The sequence below is a fragment of the Panthera onca genome, chromosome A1 (genome assembly GCF_046562875.1).
Source record: "Panthera onca isolate mPanOnc1 chromosome A1, mPanOnc1 haplotype 2, whole genome shotgun sequence".
Classification (NCBI taxonomy): Eukaryota; Metazoa; Chordata; class Mammalia; order Carnivora; family Felidae; genus Panthera; species Panthera onca.
Window position 1 is genome coordinate 63,772,359 of NC_138339.1, and position 16,441 is coordinate 63,788,799.

The 16,441-nt window shown below is 50.7% G+C and overlaps 1 protein-coding gene across 2 annotated transcripts in view; it reads left to right on the forward strand.

Moving 5' to 3' along the window:
- Positions 1–8,300, forward strand: part of NSG2 (neuronal vesicle trafficking associated 2) — a 56,554-nt gene extending 48,254 nt beyond the window's left edge. The window contains exons 4-6 of one of the 2 annotated variants that reach the window (XR_013555645.2): positions 5,426–5,536; positions 6,455–7,430; positions 7,462–8,300. Coding sequence is in view for 1 of the 2 variants with exons in the window: in XM_060635057.3 (XP_060491040.1) it covers positions 5,426–5,536; positions 6,455–6,646 (303 nt within the window). In the remaining variant the exon portion in view is untranslated. Of the gene's footprint in view, positions 1–5,425; positions 5,537–6,454 lie in introns of both variants that reach the window. The other variant, XM_060635057.3, reaches the window with a different exon arrangement.
- The last annotated feature ends 8,141 nt before the right edge of the window (positions 8,301–16,441 follow it).

The following is a 16,441-nucleotide window of genomic DNA, read 5'->3' on the forward strand; positions in this document are numbered from 1 at the left end:
CGTATGGCAGCAGCTGGCCCGCTGTGGGCCCTGCATCAATGTGTGTTGAGCGGATGCTCGGATGAACGTGCGAGGGGCGGGCCCGGAGACGGGGAGAGGCGGGTATTCCCAGCAGTGAGCATCTCTGCAGAAACCCAAATCAGGCCTGGATTTATTTCTAGTCCCAGGTTGTTGCATCGAGAAGTGGGGCCGAGGGCTTTGGGGCCAGCCTCTCTGAGGCTAGATGATCGAGTCAGTGACTCCTGGCGTGTAGTTAGGTTTTCGCATTCCGAGGTGCTCGTGGGGAGGTGGGAGCTTCTCTCTGGGGTCCTCTCTGGGGATCCCCCTCTGTGCTGGGAGTTTTACTGTAGGGACCAAAGCACTAACGAATCTGCCAGAAAGGGATAGGCCAGCTGAGGATGGCCGGCTCCCCCAGATGCCCCGTGGAGACCCCTCCTCAGGGAGTAGCTCATCCAGGTACCACAACGGGAACCTTGGTCTACTCCTACTCCCCATTTCCCTTCCGACAACCAATGCTGCTCAGCTCACAAGAATCCAGACCAGCCCTAATGTCACCCTTCGTCCCCAGAGTCCCCTCCCTCCTTCCCTTTCTCCTCACTCTGCTTACCTCCCAGGAGCTTCTCAAAACATCCACCCCTCCACCCTCACGGCCCCAGGTCCGGTCTCAGCGCTGGGGGCATGGCCTCACGCATCAGCTCTTGCTGGCCTCTCTGCCTCCAGCCCCTGCAAACCTGCCTCCGTGTTGCTCACAGAGGCATCATTCCAAAACATAATTTGTATCCTGTCACTTCCCTCCTTAAGACCTTCAGGGGCTCCCTGTTCCCCTGGAGATAAAGCCCAGGGTGTAGCCTGGCCCTTCCTTATCTGTTCTCTTGCCGCCATCCCGTTGCGCCAGACCTCTCTCTTCCTCATTTGCATCCTCTGGGCCAGCCACGGTGAACCATGTGATGCTTCCAGAACAGTCCCAGCTTCTACCCCGTGGCAGATACGACTTCTCTGCTCAGAACCTTCTTCCTTCCCTATCCTGGCGTTCCTCCCTGGAGTCACTTCCAACGTTGCCTTCTCCAGGAGGCCTTCCCTGATCCTCTCCCCGGCCCCCCACTTCCAGACTGGTTAGGCCCAGGAGTCCCCTGTGCTGCTGCCCTCACGGTGCCAGCCCTTGTGTTGCACGTGCCCGCCCCCATCTGCCCACCTCTCCCTCACCCAGTAGGCTGTGAGGCTCCGAGGGAGGGCCTGTGCTTCATTCACAGCCCTGTGTTCCCTGACAGGCTTTTAGGAAATGACTGGCTTCCAGCTGCAGAGGTTACCAAGATTCAGGACAGGTTGGTTCAAATGGCCTCTTCTCACCCTAGTTCCGGGGCTATGGAACATGTGGAAGGAGTTAGACTCGCTCAGCAAAGCCCCTTGGGTGGGTGGCACTTCTGGCGTCCTTCTCAGCGCCAGACCCTTGTCTCTGGCAGTGACATAGGGCACCCTGCCCAGCGCCTACGTGCCACACTCTTCCCTACACTTCTTGTGCACGACAACCACCTTGGGGCTTGGACTCGACCATCAGAGACGCTGGAGTGATTGGTCTGGGGCAGGTCCAGAGCATTAGCATTATTTAAAACACTGCCCAGGTGATTCTAAGAATGGGTAGCCAGCTTGAGAGCCACTCACACCTAGTCATGCTACAGTGGCGGTCCTCGTCCCTGGTTGTGCGTTACAATCACCCAGAGAGTTCATAAGATTGCCCATGTCCTGGACCCACCGTCCCTGACCCAATACAGCACAATCCTGGCCTCAGCACTGATTCCTACAGGATCTTCCCTCCCGCCCTCCTCCCCTCCCTCCTTCTCTCTTCTTGTTCCAGAAACACTTGTTGTGCTTAACCGGTCCAGCTCTGGGACCGCTATGGTAAATCACACCCTGCCCCTCCTAGATGGGGGCTGTTCACTCAGGGACATTAGGAAGGGAAGGGCCTCCGTCCCCTTAAGGGAAACGTGTCCCATGGGCAGGTGTGCTGGGCCCTGCTCCAGCTCCCGGTGCTTCCTCCTCCTCACCGACCTGCTGCTGACTTGGGGACGCGCATGATGGGTTAGGCAAAGAGACTGTCTCTGCCCAGTCAGGGCTGGGGATCGCACATGGTCACATTAGGATGGGGGCTTTCTGGGGGCTCCCCAAGACCCCGCATTGGGTCAGCAGTTGTGGCGGGGGGGGGTGCTGCACCTTGCCACGCATGACGTCTACAGCTGCCCTTTGTGGGTGGCTGCGTCTGCAAGCATGTCTGGGTCTGTCTCACGCGCAGCTCTGGTGAGGGGATGCTAGCAGGACCTTAAGGTCCTTTTGAGGGACAGAATCAACCTGAACTCTGGGCATATGTCTTTCAATCGGGGTAAAATTCGCATACAATATTAACTGAAGCAAAGAACTCGGGGTCATTCAATGCATTCACAGTATTGGGCAAGCTCCCACCTCTCCCTAGTTCCAAAACATTTTCGTCACCCCAGAAGGAAACTTGGTTCCCATGAGCTGTCACTTGCCACTCCCCTTACCCCCAGGCCCTGGCAACCACCGGTCTGCATTCCATCTCTATGTGTATGGACAGACGATGTGCTTCTGCATCCATCACTTGATGGACATTGGGGCTGTTTCTGCCTTTGGCTATTGGGAAATCTGGGCATTGAAAATTCTTTCCGTCTACTTCACACATCCGCTGACCAGGTATTCCTAGGTCCTTAACATTAGCTAGTGGCCTTGTACTCATCAAGTACTATCTTCAGAGTGTATAAGGGGGTGTATGCGGGTTTGGGGCATCTCTCGCTTGCTTCAGGTTCCAGCCTCTGCTGGTATCTCCAGCCCTCTCCACATCTTACCCGAGTGATTCTGGTCTGATCTCTGCGCTCCCCCACGCCAACCTTGGGCAGGAGGCTGCTGAGGGTTCAGCATGCACACGGAGGGGGTGCACAGTGCCCTGTGCTGACGAGAGTTTAGAAGCGACTTTCACATGTCACCATCTAGAGCTACCTTTTCCTCCATCCTTTCACCACTTCTGACATCAGATGTGCGGTGGTGTTCCCATACCAAGTAATTCTCCAATTCTCGGTGGACGCTGAGTAGACATCCTAGAATTTAGCTGGACTCTAACGCTGGCTGCTGGAGTTAGTGCAGACCTCCCCCCCCCCCCCCCCCGCCCAAGGTTAAGGGCTCAGTCCCACAAGGCTGCCCCAGTTCAGATGCGGGTCCCAAGTCCCAGGTTGCATCTGTACTCCTCACCGACTCGCTGTTCACTGGGGGTTCCTACAACCTCCTCTCCGGTTTTGATAATTTGCTAGAACGGCTTACAGAACTCACTAAAGTGCTTTACTTAGTATTACTGATTTGTTACGAAGGACACAAACGAACAGCCCCCAGAGGAGATACACAGGGCAAAGTCTGGAAGAGTCCTGAGCACAGGGCATCTGTCCCCGTGTAGAATACAAGATGAGTTGCACTCCCCCCCATATGGACGCGTTCTTGTTCACCAACATGGACGTTCTCTGAATCTCTTCAGTCAAGACTTTTATAGAGGTTTCGTTACATAGGCGTTATCGATGAACTCACTGGCCATCAGTGATTGAACTCAATCTCTCCCCTCCCCTAGGGGTGAGGGGATGGGGTCGAAAGTTCCAACCCTCTAATCACTTGGTCGGCTCCCTGGCAACTGACCCGTATCCGTAGGGATTTTCCAAAAGTCCCGTCATTAACATAAACTCAGGTGTGGTCGAAAGGGACTTGTTATGAATCCTAAAAAACACTCATCTTTATGGATCTGGGTTATTTCAGGAACTGGGCACAAAACCCAAATATTAGAACAGAAGATGCTTCTAGTACTCTATCATTTAGGAAATTACAAGGGTTTTAGGAGTTCTGTGCCAGGAACTGGGAACAAGACCCAACTATATATTTTTCTTATATCATCATAGCACACTGTCCTAAAACTTTATATACACATGCAGCCACATAGACTTCCATCCCCTCTGTCCTTCCTGGTTTGGGAAGGAGATAGGATTGGGGACCCCTTAGGTTGATTTGATTTTTATCCTGAATCAAAGAAATCTTCTCTCCGTGAGAGGAATTCTGCCCTATTTCTGGGCCAACTGACTCAAAAGGCCACCAGCTTTTAAAAATAACGGGGCGCCTGGGTGGCTCAGTCGGTTAAGCATCCGACTTCAGCTCAGGTCACGATCTCACGTTCCGTGAGTTCGAGCCCCGCGTCGGGCTCTGGGCTGATGGCTCAGAGCCTGGAGCCTGCTTCCGATTCTGTGTCTCCCTCTCTCTCTGCCCTTCCCCCGTTCATGCTCTGTCTCTCTCTGTCTCAAAAATAAACGTTAAAAAAAAAAAATTTAAAAATAACATGAAAAAACATTCTGCTTGTGACACTAGGCACCCAATGTCGTGGGGGTTACCCTACCACTTTGTAAACGGAGTGGGATGGGGTCAGCGCAAGCCTGGAGGGAACCCCGAAAGTAGACATTTACTCCTTTCTGATAAATCCTCATGGTGCCTTCAGTCTGTTTAGCGTTGTGTTATTTTTTTAAAGCTTGCTTGTAGATAATGGTTAGGAGCTGGGCTTTCAGTGTGAGTAATTTAGAGACCGTTAGATGCTTCTGAGCAGAGAAGATGTGCCCTGACTTAGATTTTGAAAGGACCTCTCAGGTTGCTGTGCGTGACTGCGTCGCCTGGGTTGAGGAGGCTGCTAGTCACGGGCTGCTTTGGAACTGCACGCGAGAGAATTGTTGCTGGCTTGGCCGGGTTGGAGATGGCCGGGGTGGTAAGAAGCTGTCGGATTACGGGTATGTCGGAAGGCAGAAACAGTAAGTTCCGCTGTAGATTGGATGTCGAATATGAGAAAAGGAGGCAAGGATGACTCCCAGAGTTTTGGCCTGAGTGGAGCTGGGGAAAAAAGGCAGGAGGAGCAGGGGGTTGGTTTGGTAACGCGTCCACGGTGTGTCTGTGGTGCCTATGGCATGTCCAAGTGGAGGTGGAAGAGGCCGTTGTGTCTTGAGATGGGAATTCAGTAGTGGTAGGGAGGGTGGTGGTGGTGGAAGGCGGGAGCGCCGGAAGGGACAGGTGGCTTAAGGATCACCACCCCCCTACCCTCCGTGCACGTGCACACAATTAACAGGAAAAGCAAACGGGGAGAATCACGCTTGGGCCGAGAAGGGGCTTCGGAGAGTATCTAGCAGACGGGGGAAACTGAGGCCCAAAGAGTACAGGCGCTTTTCTCCAGGTCACCCTGCAGGTTAGTGACGGAGTGAGACAGAGCGCGTTCTCTGGGCCCCAGGCCCCTGCTCTTTCTGACGCGCCACGTGGCCTACAGCTCCGGAATTCGAAGGCGGCTGTGCGGTGGACGGAAGGCAGGGTGGGCTGAGGCTGGATGACTCCCAGTTTTGTGTTCCTCCAGGTCACCATTCTCGTCAGCCTGGCCCTCGCTTTCCTCGCCTGCATCGTGTTCCTGGTGGTTTACAAAGCCTTCACCTATGACCACAGCTGCCCAGAGGGATTTGTCTATAAGGTAAGGGGCTTCTGGCAGGTGAGTGGCCCCCAGGTGACTGCCAGCTTCAGTCAGAGGGTTAATCAAGCTCACCCAAATTCAGGCAACCTCCCTGCAGACTGTTTAAAATGGAAGATGCGTCACACAAGGAGTTTCACGAAGGACTTGGCTTCCTTCCGGCAGGCCGTAGAGTTCTTCCTCCCAGATAGTGCTCTCCAGAGTCAGGAGTCCGGAGGTGGTCCAACTTTGGGGTGCAGGCCGGCGGTCAGGGAGAGCTCACTCCTGCTTGAGATAGGCTGGTCCCTCTACAGAAAGCTCGGCCCTGGCACCAGTCTTCCCGGTTTGATGTCTGATTCCCAGGTCCCGTGGTGGCCCCGTAGAGATGTGAGCACAGGGGGTGGGTGCTTTTGAGGTCTCCCTGAGTCCTACTGGTGGGCCCTTTGCCCTGCACCCCGCTCTGGGCTCCTTCCCTTGAAAAATCGAACCAGCTACGTGGCTTTAGGGCATCTCCTCGCCCCTCTGAGCCTCAGTTCTCTTACCTGCAAAATGGGCTCCGGGAATACCTGCCCCCAGGATTTTTGTGAGGCCTTAAAGGAGAGAATTTAGGTAAAACCAGTTAGCAAAGGACCTGTTAGATGATGGGCTCTCGACAAATATTAGTTGCACTAAAGACAGAATCTGCTTTACAGCAAAATCAGGTGATAGAAATATTTATAAATTGCCATTTACCGAGTACCTATTATAAGTCACACCCTTTCTTAGCTATTTGCATAAACATTACCTGAGTTGTAATGTGGCCTGGCCCAGGCCAGGTGACATCGCTTGCCCTCTGGCTGAGAACCCTATGTGGCGATGGCCCCCAGATGGGGGGACCCCGGCATAGGTTGGGTTGGAAGCAGTCTGCTGAGCTCCCCCTGACTCTGTGTCTCTCGTCCTCAGCACAAGCGCTGTATCCCGGCCTCTCTGGATGCTTACTACTCATCCCAGGACCCCAATTCCAGAAGCCGCTTCTACACGGTCATCAGCCACTACAGTGTGGCCAAGCAGAGCACTGCTCGGGCCATCGGGCCGTGGCTGTCGGCGGCTGCTGTCATCCATGAGCCCAAGCCGCCCAAGACCCAGGGCCATTAGAGGCCCACCCCCAGCCAGAATGGGGGGTGCGGAGGGGGACCCCCCATTGGCTAAGCCAAGCTCCAGTTACAAGACACCACTGTACTCCTGGGATATGGGGGTGGGGGCGGGGCCGGGGTGGGTAGGGGGGGGAACTCACCGAAAATATCGTGCACTGGAGTTGTCTGAATCGATATTTCTTTTTGTCTTTTGGTATTGTTGATTCGTCCCCAAGTCAGGATTATGTACAAAGGCATGTTTCGTGTTGATTGTTCCCATGTAAGATATTTTCAAAGCCACTGCTTATTACTTGTTAGGAAAATTTAAAAACAGGAAGGGAAACAAAATGAACAGAAAAAGAGTCAACTGGCTGGATCTGGAAGACGCTGACGGGCCGTAAAGAGCACAGACTCTGGGCTTCTTAGCAGAGAAACTGTAGTTTCAGCATGGGGTTTGGAAGGTACCGAAAATGTGAGTGATGCAGGCTGGGGCTGTGTGGCTGGCCTCTGGTCTGCAGGAGAGGACTATGGGAAGTTAGGACCGGCCTAGCTGGAGAGAAGGGCTGATTTCGGCATTGGTAAGCCCGGAACACACACGACCCAAAGTGAGGAGCTCCCACCACTGGTGTGTTTGGCCAAATTAGCACAAATTGTCCATATGGGAATCTAAGCTAGGGCTCGGGCTGACCCAGGGAGCCCGGGGATGGATACAAGCAAACTCTGAGCAGCAGGCAGACGTTCTCTGTCTTTTTCTAGTGTTTCTAGATCTACACGTGGGTACTGCCTATGTTTAAGAGACAGCAAGGGTGGAGAGGAGAAGAGAGGAGAGGAGAGGAGAGGAGAGGAGAGGAGAGGAGAGGAGAGGAGAGGAGAAGAGAGGAGAGGAGAGGCTGCGGGAAAAAAGAAGGCACAGGACAGGCAGATATAACATTCGGCCAACCTAGACCACATTTTAAAATTTGTGTTTGTTCTTCTTATGATAAGGGTCATAACCAGGAGCCTCAGGTGACAGCCAGGGAGGCTTAAAGATGGGGGCTGCAGCAATGCCAAATCAGTCCTCAGAGAAGCTGAAAAATGTGGACAGTCTTTTGCCCACCTGTTGCACTGACAGCCGTTGGAAAAGCACCCAAAGTCCCCGATCTAGTTTCAGAAGCTCCTGGCTAGGGGGGCAGCATCTGGCATTGGCCGGGCCTCCTGCTGCCTGGGACCACATCAGCCTGTGCCTACTCCCACCCAGCTCTCCTGCAAAGGGTTCCGAGAGGCCCATGCTGTGGGAGGTGGCTCCAGGGCCAGAACCGGCTGGGAGAGTTGGTTATTCGAGATGCAGTACCGTTTCCCCATGAAGCGGTGACAGGCCGTTTAACGGGCATTTTCTCCTGGCTTGCTATGTTGCCGAAATTTTCGTACCCAACAGCCGGGGAATAAGACTGGCGTAGCTCAAACTATCCTGCCAAACGCGATCATCTGACGTTCCTCCTCCCACCACATCCCCTCCAGTCACCTGTAAATTCATTTGTCATCGAAGCGGAATAACAAATTGTCCCTAGCAACACCGCTGAGCGCTTTATAATTTTGTGGTGTATTTTTGTCAGTAGGCAGCAGAGGCTGAAGTATTTTTTGGTGTAACTCTTGAACTTTTCTGACAGGAAACAAATAAAGATAGATGTGTCTGAAAAGTCTTGACCTCCCTTTGCAACTTTCTTTGTCTTCTGGCTCGGTGAGCCTGGTTGGGGGAGGGAAGATGCTGGGGGCAGAGTGGGCTCTGGGGGCAGAGTATCCTGTTAGGCCGAGGCTGTAAATGGGCTGTGGGGGGAAATCTCCAGCAGGCGGGCCCGGAAATGATGCTATGGTCAGAAGCTGGGGCTAAGAGATACACCTGGTCCCTTGTCTTACAGTGCAGCGTCCTTCACCCCTTCAGTATCAGCTGAGCACCCATGGAGGGCCAGGCTGTGCCCGGCACAGGGCATTCAATGATGAATGATGCATAGTCACCACCCTGACGTCTGGAGACAGACCCGGACATGGACACAGATATGGCACAAGGCGAGTTTGAGGATGCCACTAAGATAATACCATTGGCTGTTAGCCAACAGCTTGAGGAAGAAGGTGATGAGCGATCACTGGGGTCCTTTGCCTAATTAGCTTTAGGGTTTATTATAACCACGGCAGGGAGGAGCTGGTGACCCCCATTTTACAGAGAAAGCGACTGAGGCTCGCTCCGAGGGATAAAGACCCTAGGGCCATAGCAGATGAGCTGGGATCCGAACCCAGGTGCGTGTGATTCCTTTGTCCCCCGCAGCCCGCTTTTGTAAGACCTTGAGCAGCCCTGTCAAGGTTATAGTTCATTCCCCCCAAAGTCAAGTCACAGCTCTCACAAAAGCAAACCGGCTCATTCTCCACTGGGGCTTGGCATCAGTGGGTAAGGTTAAGAACAGCCAACACGTGGGGCTCCTGGCTGGTTCACCTGGTAGAACATGCAAATCTTGACATCAGGGCTGTCAGTTGGACCCCCACGTAGGGTGTCAAGATTACTTAAAAACAAAAAATCTTAAGGAAAAATAAAAGAATAGCCAGCACATGGATGCCCCTTGCTGCGTGCCGGGTGCTAAGCATGTCATATAACCCTCCACCAGCTCCATGAGGTAAGGACCCCCCATCATTGATGTCACTGTCACCATGCTGACATCGTCCTCCCCACTTTGGGATGGAGGAATGTGGAGGCACGGAGCTGTGCAGCACCCTGTACCAGGCCATGGGGTTAAGAAATGACCGGGCCACGATTCTGACCCACAGGTTTTGGTACCGGGGTCTTAACCACGGTGCCCCTCGGCAGTAACTGCTCATCCCTGTACTTTGCTTGGTGGTTCGTGGTTTGTGTTCACGGCTCTTCTCAAACTTGGATGACCAGATATCGGAGGGAGAGACCGGGATTGACTCTGGGCAGAGTTGGAAGCTGAGGCTCCAAGCCCATTGCTAACATTGGGGATTGGGGCCATTCATGCATGCCTGGTGGGAAGGAGAAGGAAGATAGCAGGCCTCCTGCCTTTGGGGCTGCACAGGCTGCTGAGCTCCGGCATTAGACAACCCTACCTGCACCCACAGAGCCCTGGAATTCAGCCTCTGTTGAGGGCACCGTGAAGCCAGGGCAGGGATCTGGGCTGGCATCCCACTCATCGAGGCAGGCTGACCATATGGCCAACGTGTAAACACCCACTATTTTTTTCAATTACACAAAGTCAACTGAAGACTTAATGAACACATATTCAAACATTCTGTCATAAATGGATTTGCCACTCCATCGCCTCAAAAAATAAGCCAAAGTCATCTTTTTTCTGGAATGAAGAGACTGTGAGTGTGTGACTGGAAAGAAGGGAGAGGATGAGAGAGAGGAGACGGGGGACAGACACTTCTGGTTTTAGGGGCAACCCTGGGGCCATGTGCTATTCTTGTTGGAGTCACAGCTTTCCCAGCAGAACAAAAAAGGAGGCTACCTAACTCCTCCCACAATACCTAAGGAATGGGGAGATTAGTTCTAGAACAGTTAACCAGAGGGGTTTGTCAGGGAAAAGCAGCTCTGGGTTTTGGAGGATGGGGTTTTGAGCACTGCTAGCTGATGGAGAGTTAGGGGAAGACAGGAAGTCATGACAAAACAGCACCTCGGTTCACAGAATAGGCTCCGTTTGTGGCTTTTGCACACTTTTTAACCTACTCACCGACATTGGGAACCGCTCCCTAGAGAGGCACACAGTTGACAGGGAGATAAGACAGAAGGGAAGGTGTGAAGGAAAGGTGGAGGGGAGAGCGTGACAGTGTGGGTGTCAGTCAGGGGTCTTTGGGGGAACTGGCTTTAGAAGTAAGCCTTGAAGGACGAGTTGCATTTTGATGGTGAGAATTTATGAGTGTGGAGAGAAGACACCACTGAGCAGAGTGCTCCCCAGTAATAGGAAGAGCACCACAGAGGTGTAAGGGAGAGACAGCTCTGGGCTGCTCCTCACAAATGCTCCTGGGATGTCTCCTCCTTGCCGGTGCCGGATGCAAAGATTAAACACGCACAGGAAGTAGGGACTGCTCCCCTGGGGCTCCCAACCCAGGCTGGGGCGGGGGGAGGGGAAGGGACAGGCATGAAGAGACAATTGCTGCACCTTGGGGAGAGGCAGTGATGGCACCAGGATATTCCCAGCTGTCAGTCACTTCAGGAGACATTTAGGGAGACATACATTCTTCTGGAAAATCGAAAGACTACCTGTCAGAACTGCTGTTGATCAACTTATCCTGCTCCCCTCACCCCTACATTGTGTTCTAATCTGACTGGGGCATCACGTGGAAGGAAGAGGAGGAGGAGGAGGGGGAGGAGGAGGAGGAGGAGGAGGAGGAGGAGAAGGAAGAGAGGAAGAAGAAGAAGAAGAAGAAGAAGAAGAAGAAGAAGAAGAAGGAGGAGGAGGAGAAAGGGAAGGAGAAGAAGAAGAAAGAAATCCCTGACAATTTTTCCAAGAAGCACACATCACCATCTCTTTAGAAAAATAGAGCTCCTGAACAGTTGAGGCGGGAAAAAAAAAAGACTGGTTTCCATGGCAACATCAGTGTCGTTCCCTATAGATCAGACTCAAATCTGGCACAGCCAGCCGGGTGTTTATCTGATTCTGCCCTTTTGTCAGAAATGGTCTGTTTCTGAGAATCCAGACCCAGAGTTCATTAGTCAAAGTTACCCTCAAAGATGGCCACCCCCTCTCCAGACACTCTCTACCTCTCTCTCTCTTCTCTCTTTGTCTTTCTCTGTCTCTGCCTCTCTGTCTCCTTCCAAGGGAAGGATGTCCAGAGGCTGTGGACCGAATTGCTGTAATTTATATTTCAACTCAAGGTCCCTGGTGAGTGCTGTGTTGGGTGTGGGTGGGCATGTGGCAGAGGGGAAATGGAGTCCCTGGGAGGGGCGCTGCCCTTCCTGGATCTGTGGCCTTCCTCCCTCTCATCTTCAGCCTCCCCATCATTAAAATGGAGACAATAATGGTACCTAACTTAATTTGCCAGAACTCAATGAAATATTTAAAAATTTACCTATGAAGGGCATTCAACAAATTATAGCTACTTTATCTGGAATAACCTCCCCACTCAGCCTCAGTTCGCTCATTTGTAAATTGGAAATATTTATAAATAACCCCTCCCCCTAAAAGATTGCTATGGCTTAAAATAAGGCAGTTCCGTGAAGTGCCCATAACACAGAAATTGGTTACCTCCCACCTGCCCTTAGGAAGTTCATGGGCACCGCCCCCTCCTTCCAGGCATCCTTTACATGATCACCCCAGATGCCTTAACACAGACCACATGTCCTCATTTTCCTCATGTCTTCCAATAATTTTTTTATTAAAATGATTTTTGATGTTTATTTTATTTTTGAGAGCGAGGGAGAGAGAGAGAGAGAGAGCAAGTGGGGGAGGAGCAGAGAGAAAGGGAGACACAGAATCCAAAACAGGCTCCAGGCGCTAAAATGTCAGCACAGAGCCTGATGCAGGGCTTGAACTCATGAACCGTGAGACCATGACCTGAGCTGATGCTTAACCGACTGAGCCACCCAGGTGCCCCTCCGATAACTTTTAATTTATAAATTCAGTTACACGAATATATCATTTTAATGATAACATTAATTTAGGCAATTTTGATCAAACTCTTTACATGTATCAAAAAAAAATAACCATCCTACAGATTTTATTCAGGTTTCACAGGTTTTCTACTAAAATTCTTTTTCTGTGCCAGGATATGTTCCAGGACCCCATGTGGTATTTAGTTGTACCTTAGCCTCCATCGATTTGTGACAGTTCCTCAGTCTTACTGTCTTTCACAACCTTGATACTTTGAAGACTGCGGGTCAGGTATCTTGTAGATTGTGCTTCAGTTTGGGTTTGTCTGATGTTTTCCATGGTTTCATGGAGAATATGGATTTGGGGGAGGGAGGGCACAGACGAAATCTCCTGTTTTCAGAGCATCACATCAGGGGGTGGGTGATAGTGATCTTACTCCTGGTGATGTTAACCTTGATCTTCAAGTTTAGGTGGTATTTGTTTGGCGGGTTTCTCCATTGGGATGTTACTATTTTTCTCTTTAATTAGTAAAAATTTGGGGAAGGTACTTGGAGAATATACAAATACCCTGTATCTCCTTAAACTTGCACAAACTATTTTTAGCCTTCATCAGTAGATCCTGCCTGCAGCAATTGCTACTGGAGTGTTCTAATAGTCATTTTTCATTTCCCTCATTTCTTCTACATTTATGAATTGGAATTCTGTAAGAAAGGGTTGTTGTCCCTTCTTCTCATTGATTTGCTGGTTCAATCATTTATTTATATTATTATGGACTCAGATATTTATTTATACTTTGGGTTATCATCAAATACTATCATTATTGGGGCGCCTGGGTGGCTCAGTCGGTTGAGCGGCCGACTTCGGCTCAGGTCATGATCTCGCGGTCCGTGAGTTCGAGCCCCGCGTCGGGCTCTGTGCGACAGCTCGGAGCCTGGAGCCTGTTTCGGATTCTGTGTCTCCCTCTCTCTCTGCCCCTCCCCGGCTCGCACTCTGCCTCTCTCTCTCTCTCTCTCTCAAAAATTAATAAACATTAAAAAAATAATTTTAAAAAATACTATCATTATTTATTTTACTGCTCAAATTGTTTCAGGTTTGTCTCTGGGAGTGCGTTCAGGTTAGCTCCCATGTTCTTGAAATACTTTTTTTTTTTTTTTTTTGGTACTTCCTTATTTTCTGGCACCATGGATTTTCCAGGCCCATTGTGTGTTTTCCCTTTCCCAGATCTGGAATCAACCATGTTTCTTAAGAGCCCTGGTTCCCTCTTTGAGGAGTGGTATTTAGAAACCAAGACCTGGGTGTTGTGTGAGCTTATTGCTAGAGGGGTGTCATTGTTTCCAGACCTTCTCAGCAGGCAGGGGTTGGAAATCATAAATGTATCATAAGTCATGTATACACCTCTGTCTCTGTCTCTTCTTGTCTATCTATGTATACACCTCTGTCTCTCTTTTTGTCTATCATCTACCATTTGTCCATCTATAAAAATCAAACACTCATACATTTATTTTGCTAACTCTGTTTCTTTTTTTTTTTTTTAATTTTTTTTAACGTTTATTTATTTTTGAGACAGAGAGAGACAGAGCATGAACGGGGGAGGGGCAGAGAGAGAGGGAGACACAGAATCGGAAGCAGGCTCCAGGCTCTGAGCCATCAGCCCAGAGCCCGATGCGGGGCTCGAACTCACGGACCGCGAGATCATGACCTGAGCCGAAGTCGGCCGCTCAACCGACTGAGCCACCCAGGCGCCCCTTGCTAACTCTGTTTCTAATGCAGAACCAAAGGGTTCATTCTAGCATCCCCCCTTCACTTGCTTGCTCGCTATCTCTGACAGTGGAAAATATGGTGTCATTAGCTACCACGTATTTACTTATTTATTTGTCTCTAGTATACAGGTAACTTCATTTTAGATACATGCATTTTTTGACACTTAGAATTTCTAACATCACTAGAGAGTTTTTGAATCGTTAACTTTGTGTTTGAGAGTATGTCACTTTCCTTTGTGTTTAATTGTAAAGACTCACAGATAGAGCCATTTGTTTTCTGAACGTTAACACTTTTGGAGGTCAATGCCTTGTGTTATATTTAAGCTCGGTTTCCCAAGGCCTCACCGGTGAGCTTAAATGTCCTGAACACATGCCTCCATCTGCTCATGGAGGATTCCAACTCCTCTTAAAGACCTTCCTCCCTGGCCCAGGTGGAGTCTCACATGTGCTTGAGACCAGATGTGAACCTGCTGGGTTCTGCTGGTCTGCTGAGCCCCACGGATGCCCCAGACGTTCTTAGACACGGCTGGACAATGTCACAGATACCCTAGAGTCCATGTGGTTTCGTTTCCTCAGGCTCTGGTGAGGTAAGGGAAGACAGTGTTCCTTTGAATTTCACTCTATCACCAGGGGCCCAGCGCACGACTGCTTGTGCCTCTAGAGCCCTATAGAGCTTTCTTTATTCCTTTATTGTACCCTCAGCATTCCTACCTCCTCTGTGCCTTACATGGGACCACTGTGTGAATCCACAGGGATTGCACTGAAAGACAAATGGGAGTAACATGCTTGGGTGGGAAGGAGATGACCACCACCCTAACTCCTCCTATCTGCACCTATGGCAGGCTGTCAATCAATTGCATCTCTCTTTCTCCCTGGGCCCTGTTGCAGCCAAGGAATCTCTCCTTATACCAGTTTTCCATACTTCCTCTATTGCTCAATTTGTTATTGTTGGTGACAGACATTGCTGGCTCTCTAAAACATGCCCTGACCCCATTGTGGAGCGTGGAGTTATCCCTAAGAGGGCCCTGACGGACTGAGGAGGGATCGTCTCTCCCAGCCCACCTTGTTTCCAAGCTTGATGGCAGACTGGTGTTCACCATTCAAATGTGAGTGAAAGTGATGTGTGCCACTTCTAGGTTGGCACGTAGAAGCAGGTGATGGGGCTTCTCTACTCTCTTCCCTCCCGTTCCCCCCTCCTCTGCAACATCTTGAAGCCAAGGACTCTCGGGCTTTGGAATAATGGAAGGAGCCTGGATTCCTGAATCTCCATGGGGAGGAGAGCCACCTGCCTATACCGGGTTATTACATGAACGAAAACCAACTTTTATGATGTTATTAATGGAATTTTAGGTTTTATTATAGACAGCATTGTCCAGACCAATACGCAAAAGAAGTCCATTTTCCACCTGGACACCATATCTTGTTTCAGGTTGATTGTAACCGTGGTTAGGCCTTACACGGGGCTGGGCTCATGACCAGCTCCGTGATCCTTCAGATGAGCAGTCTCCAGAAAACTCCTCAGCCTCTGACCTCTCTCACCCATCATGCATATTCTAGTTCATGCTTCAGGATGCAGTTCAGGCATCAATTGTTCTGTGGAGTCTTCCCATCTCTCCCAAACTGGGTTGAATCCTCCCCTGCATCACAGAGGTACACAATCTGTTTTTATGATCAAATGACTTGTCTGTGAACTCCTGGGCGGATGATTAAATCAATGGATGAAAAAAGTCTCTGTGTCAATTACTCCTCTAAGTGTCGGTCCCCGGTGCACATCTTCTCCCTGAGAATCACACTCACATACACCTCTTCCTGCTGATCTCTAACTGAATACCCTTGCCTGCACGTCAAACTCAGTATGTCCCTCAAAACCTTCATTGTATTTTACCCAAATACGCTTCGCTTTTCACAGCCCTTGAACTGGGTGATGACTTCATCAACTACTTAGCTTTCCAGACTGGAAACCGAGGTATCACTTTAGAAGCGTCCTCCCCACCCCGCCTCCGCCGCCGCCCAAATCCACCAACATTTGGTCAGCTGCTAAGTTCTGCCCATTCCACTTTCAAAGTATGACTCGAGTATGCCCCTTCACCTGCCAGAACCTGAGATCATGACCTCCTCACCTCTTGTCGCACAGCCTGTCTCCCTCCACCCTCTCAAGGGCTTGCATTGACCCTATCATTCACCTGCCTCCAGTCTCTTTTTGGCTCTTCCTGGCCCTCAGGATCAAATCCAGCCTCCGAAAGCCCATCGCAGTCTTAACCCTGGCTCCTCCTACCCCCTCGTGTCTTCTGTGGATGACCCGCCCTTCCTACCCACATTCAATCCCACCAAACTGGCCCTTCGTGGATGGCACCCACAGCCTCAAATGCCCTTTCACCTGGGATAATGTTTTGATTTGATTTTTTTCCCCTTTCTCCATCCTTCTCACCACGCCTGAGTGAGACAGGCAATTGTCTTTGTGTTCATTGTGTGGGAAAGGGATAT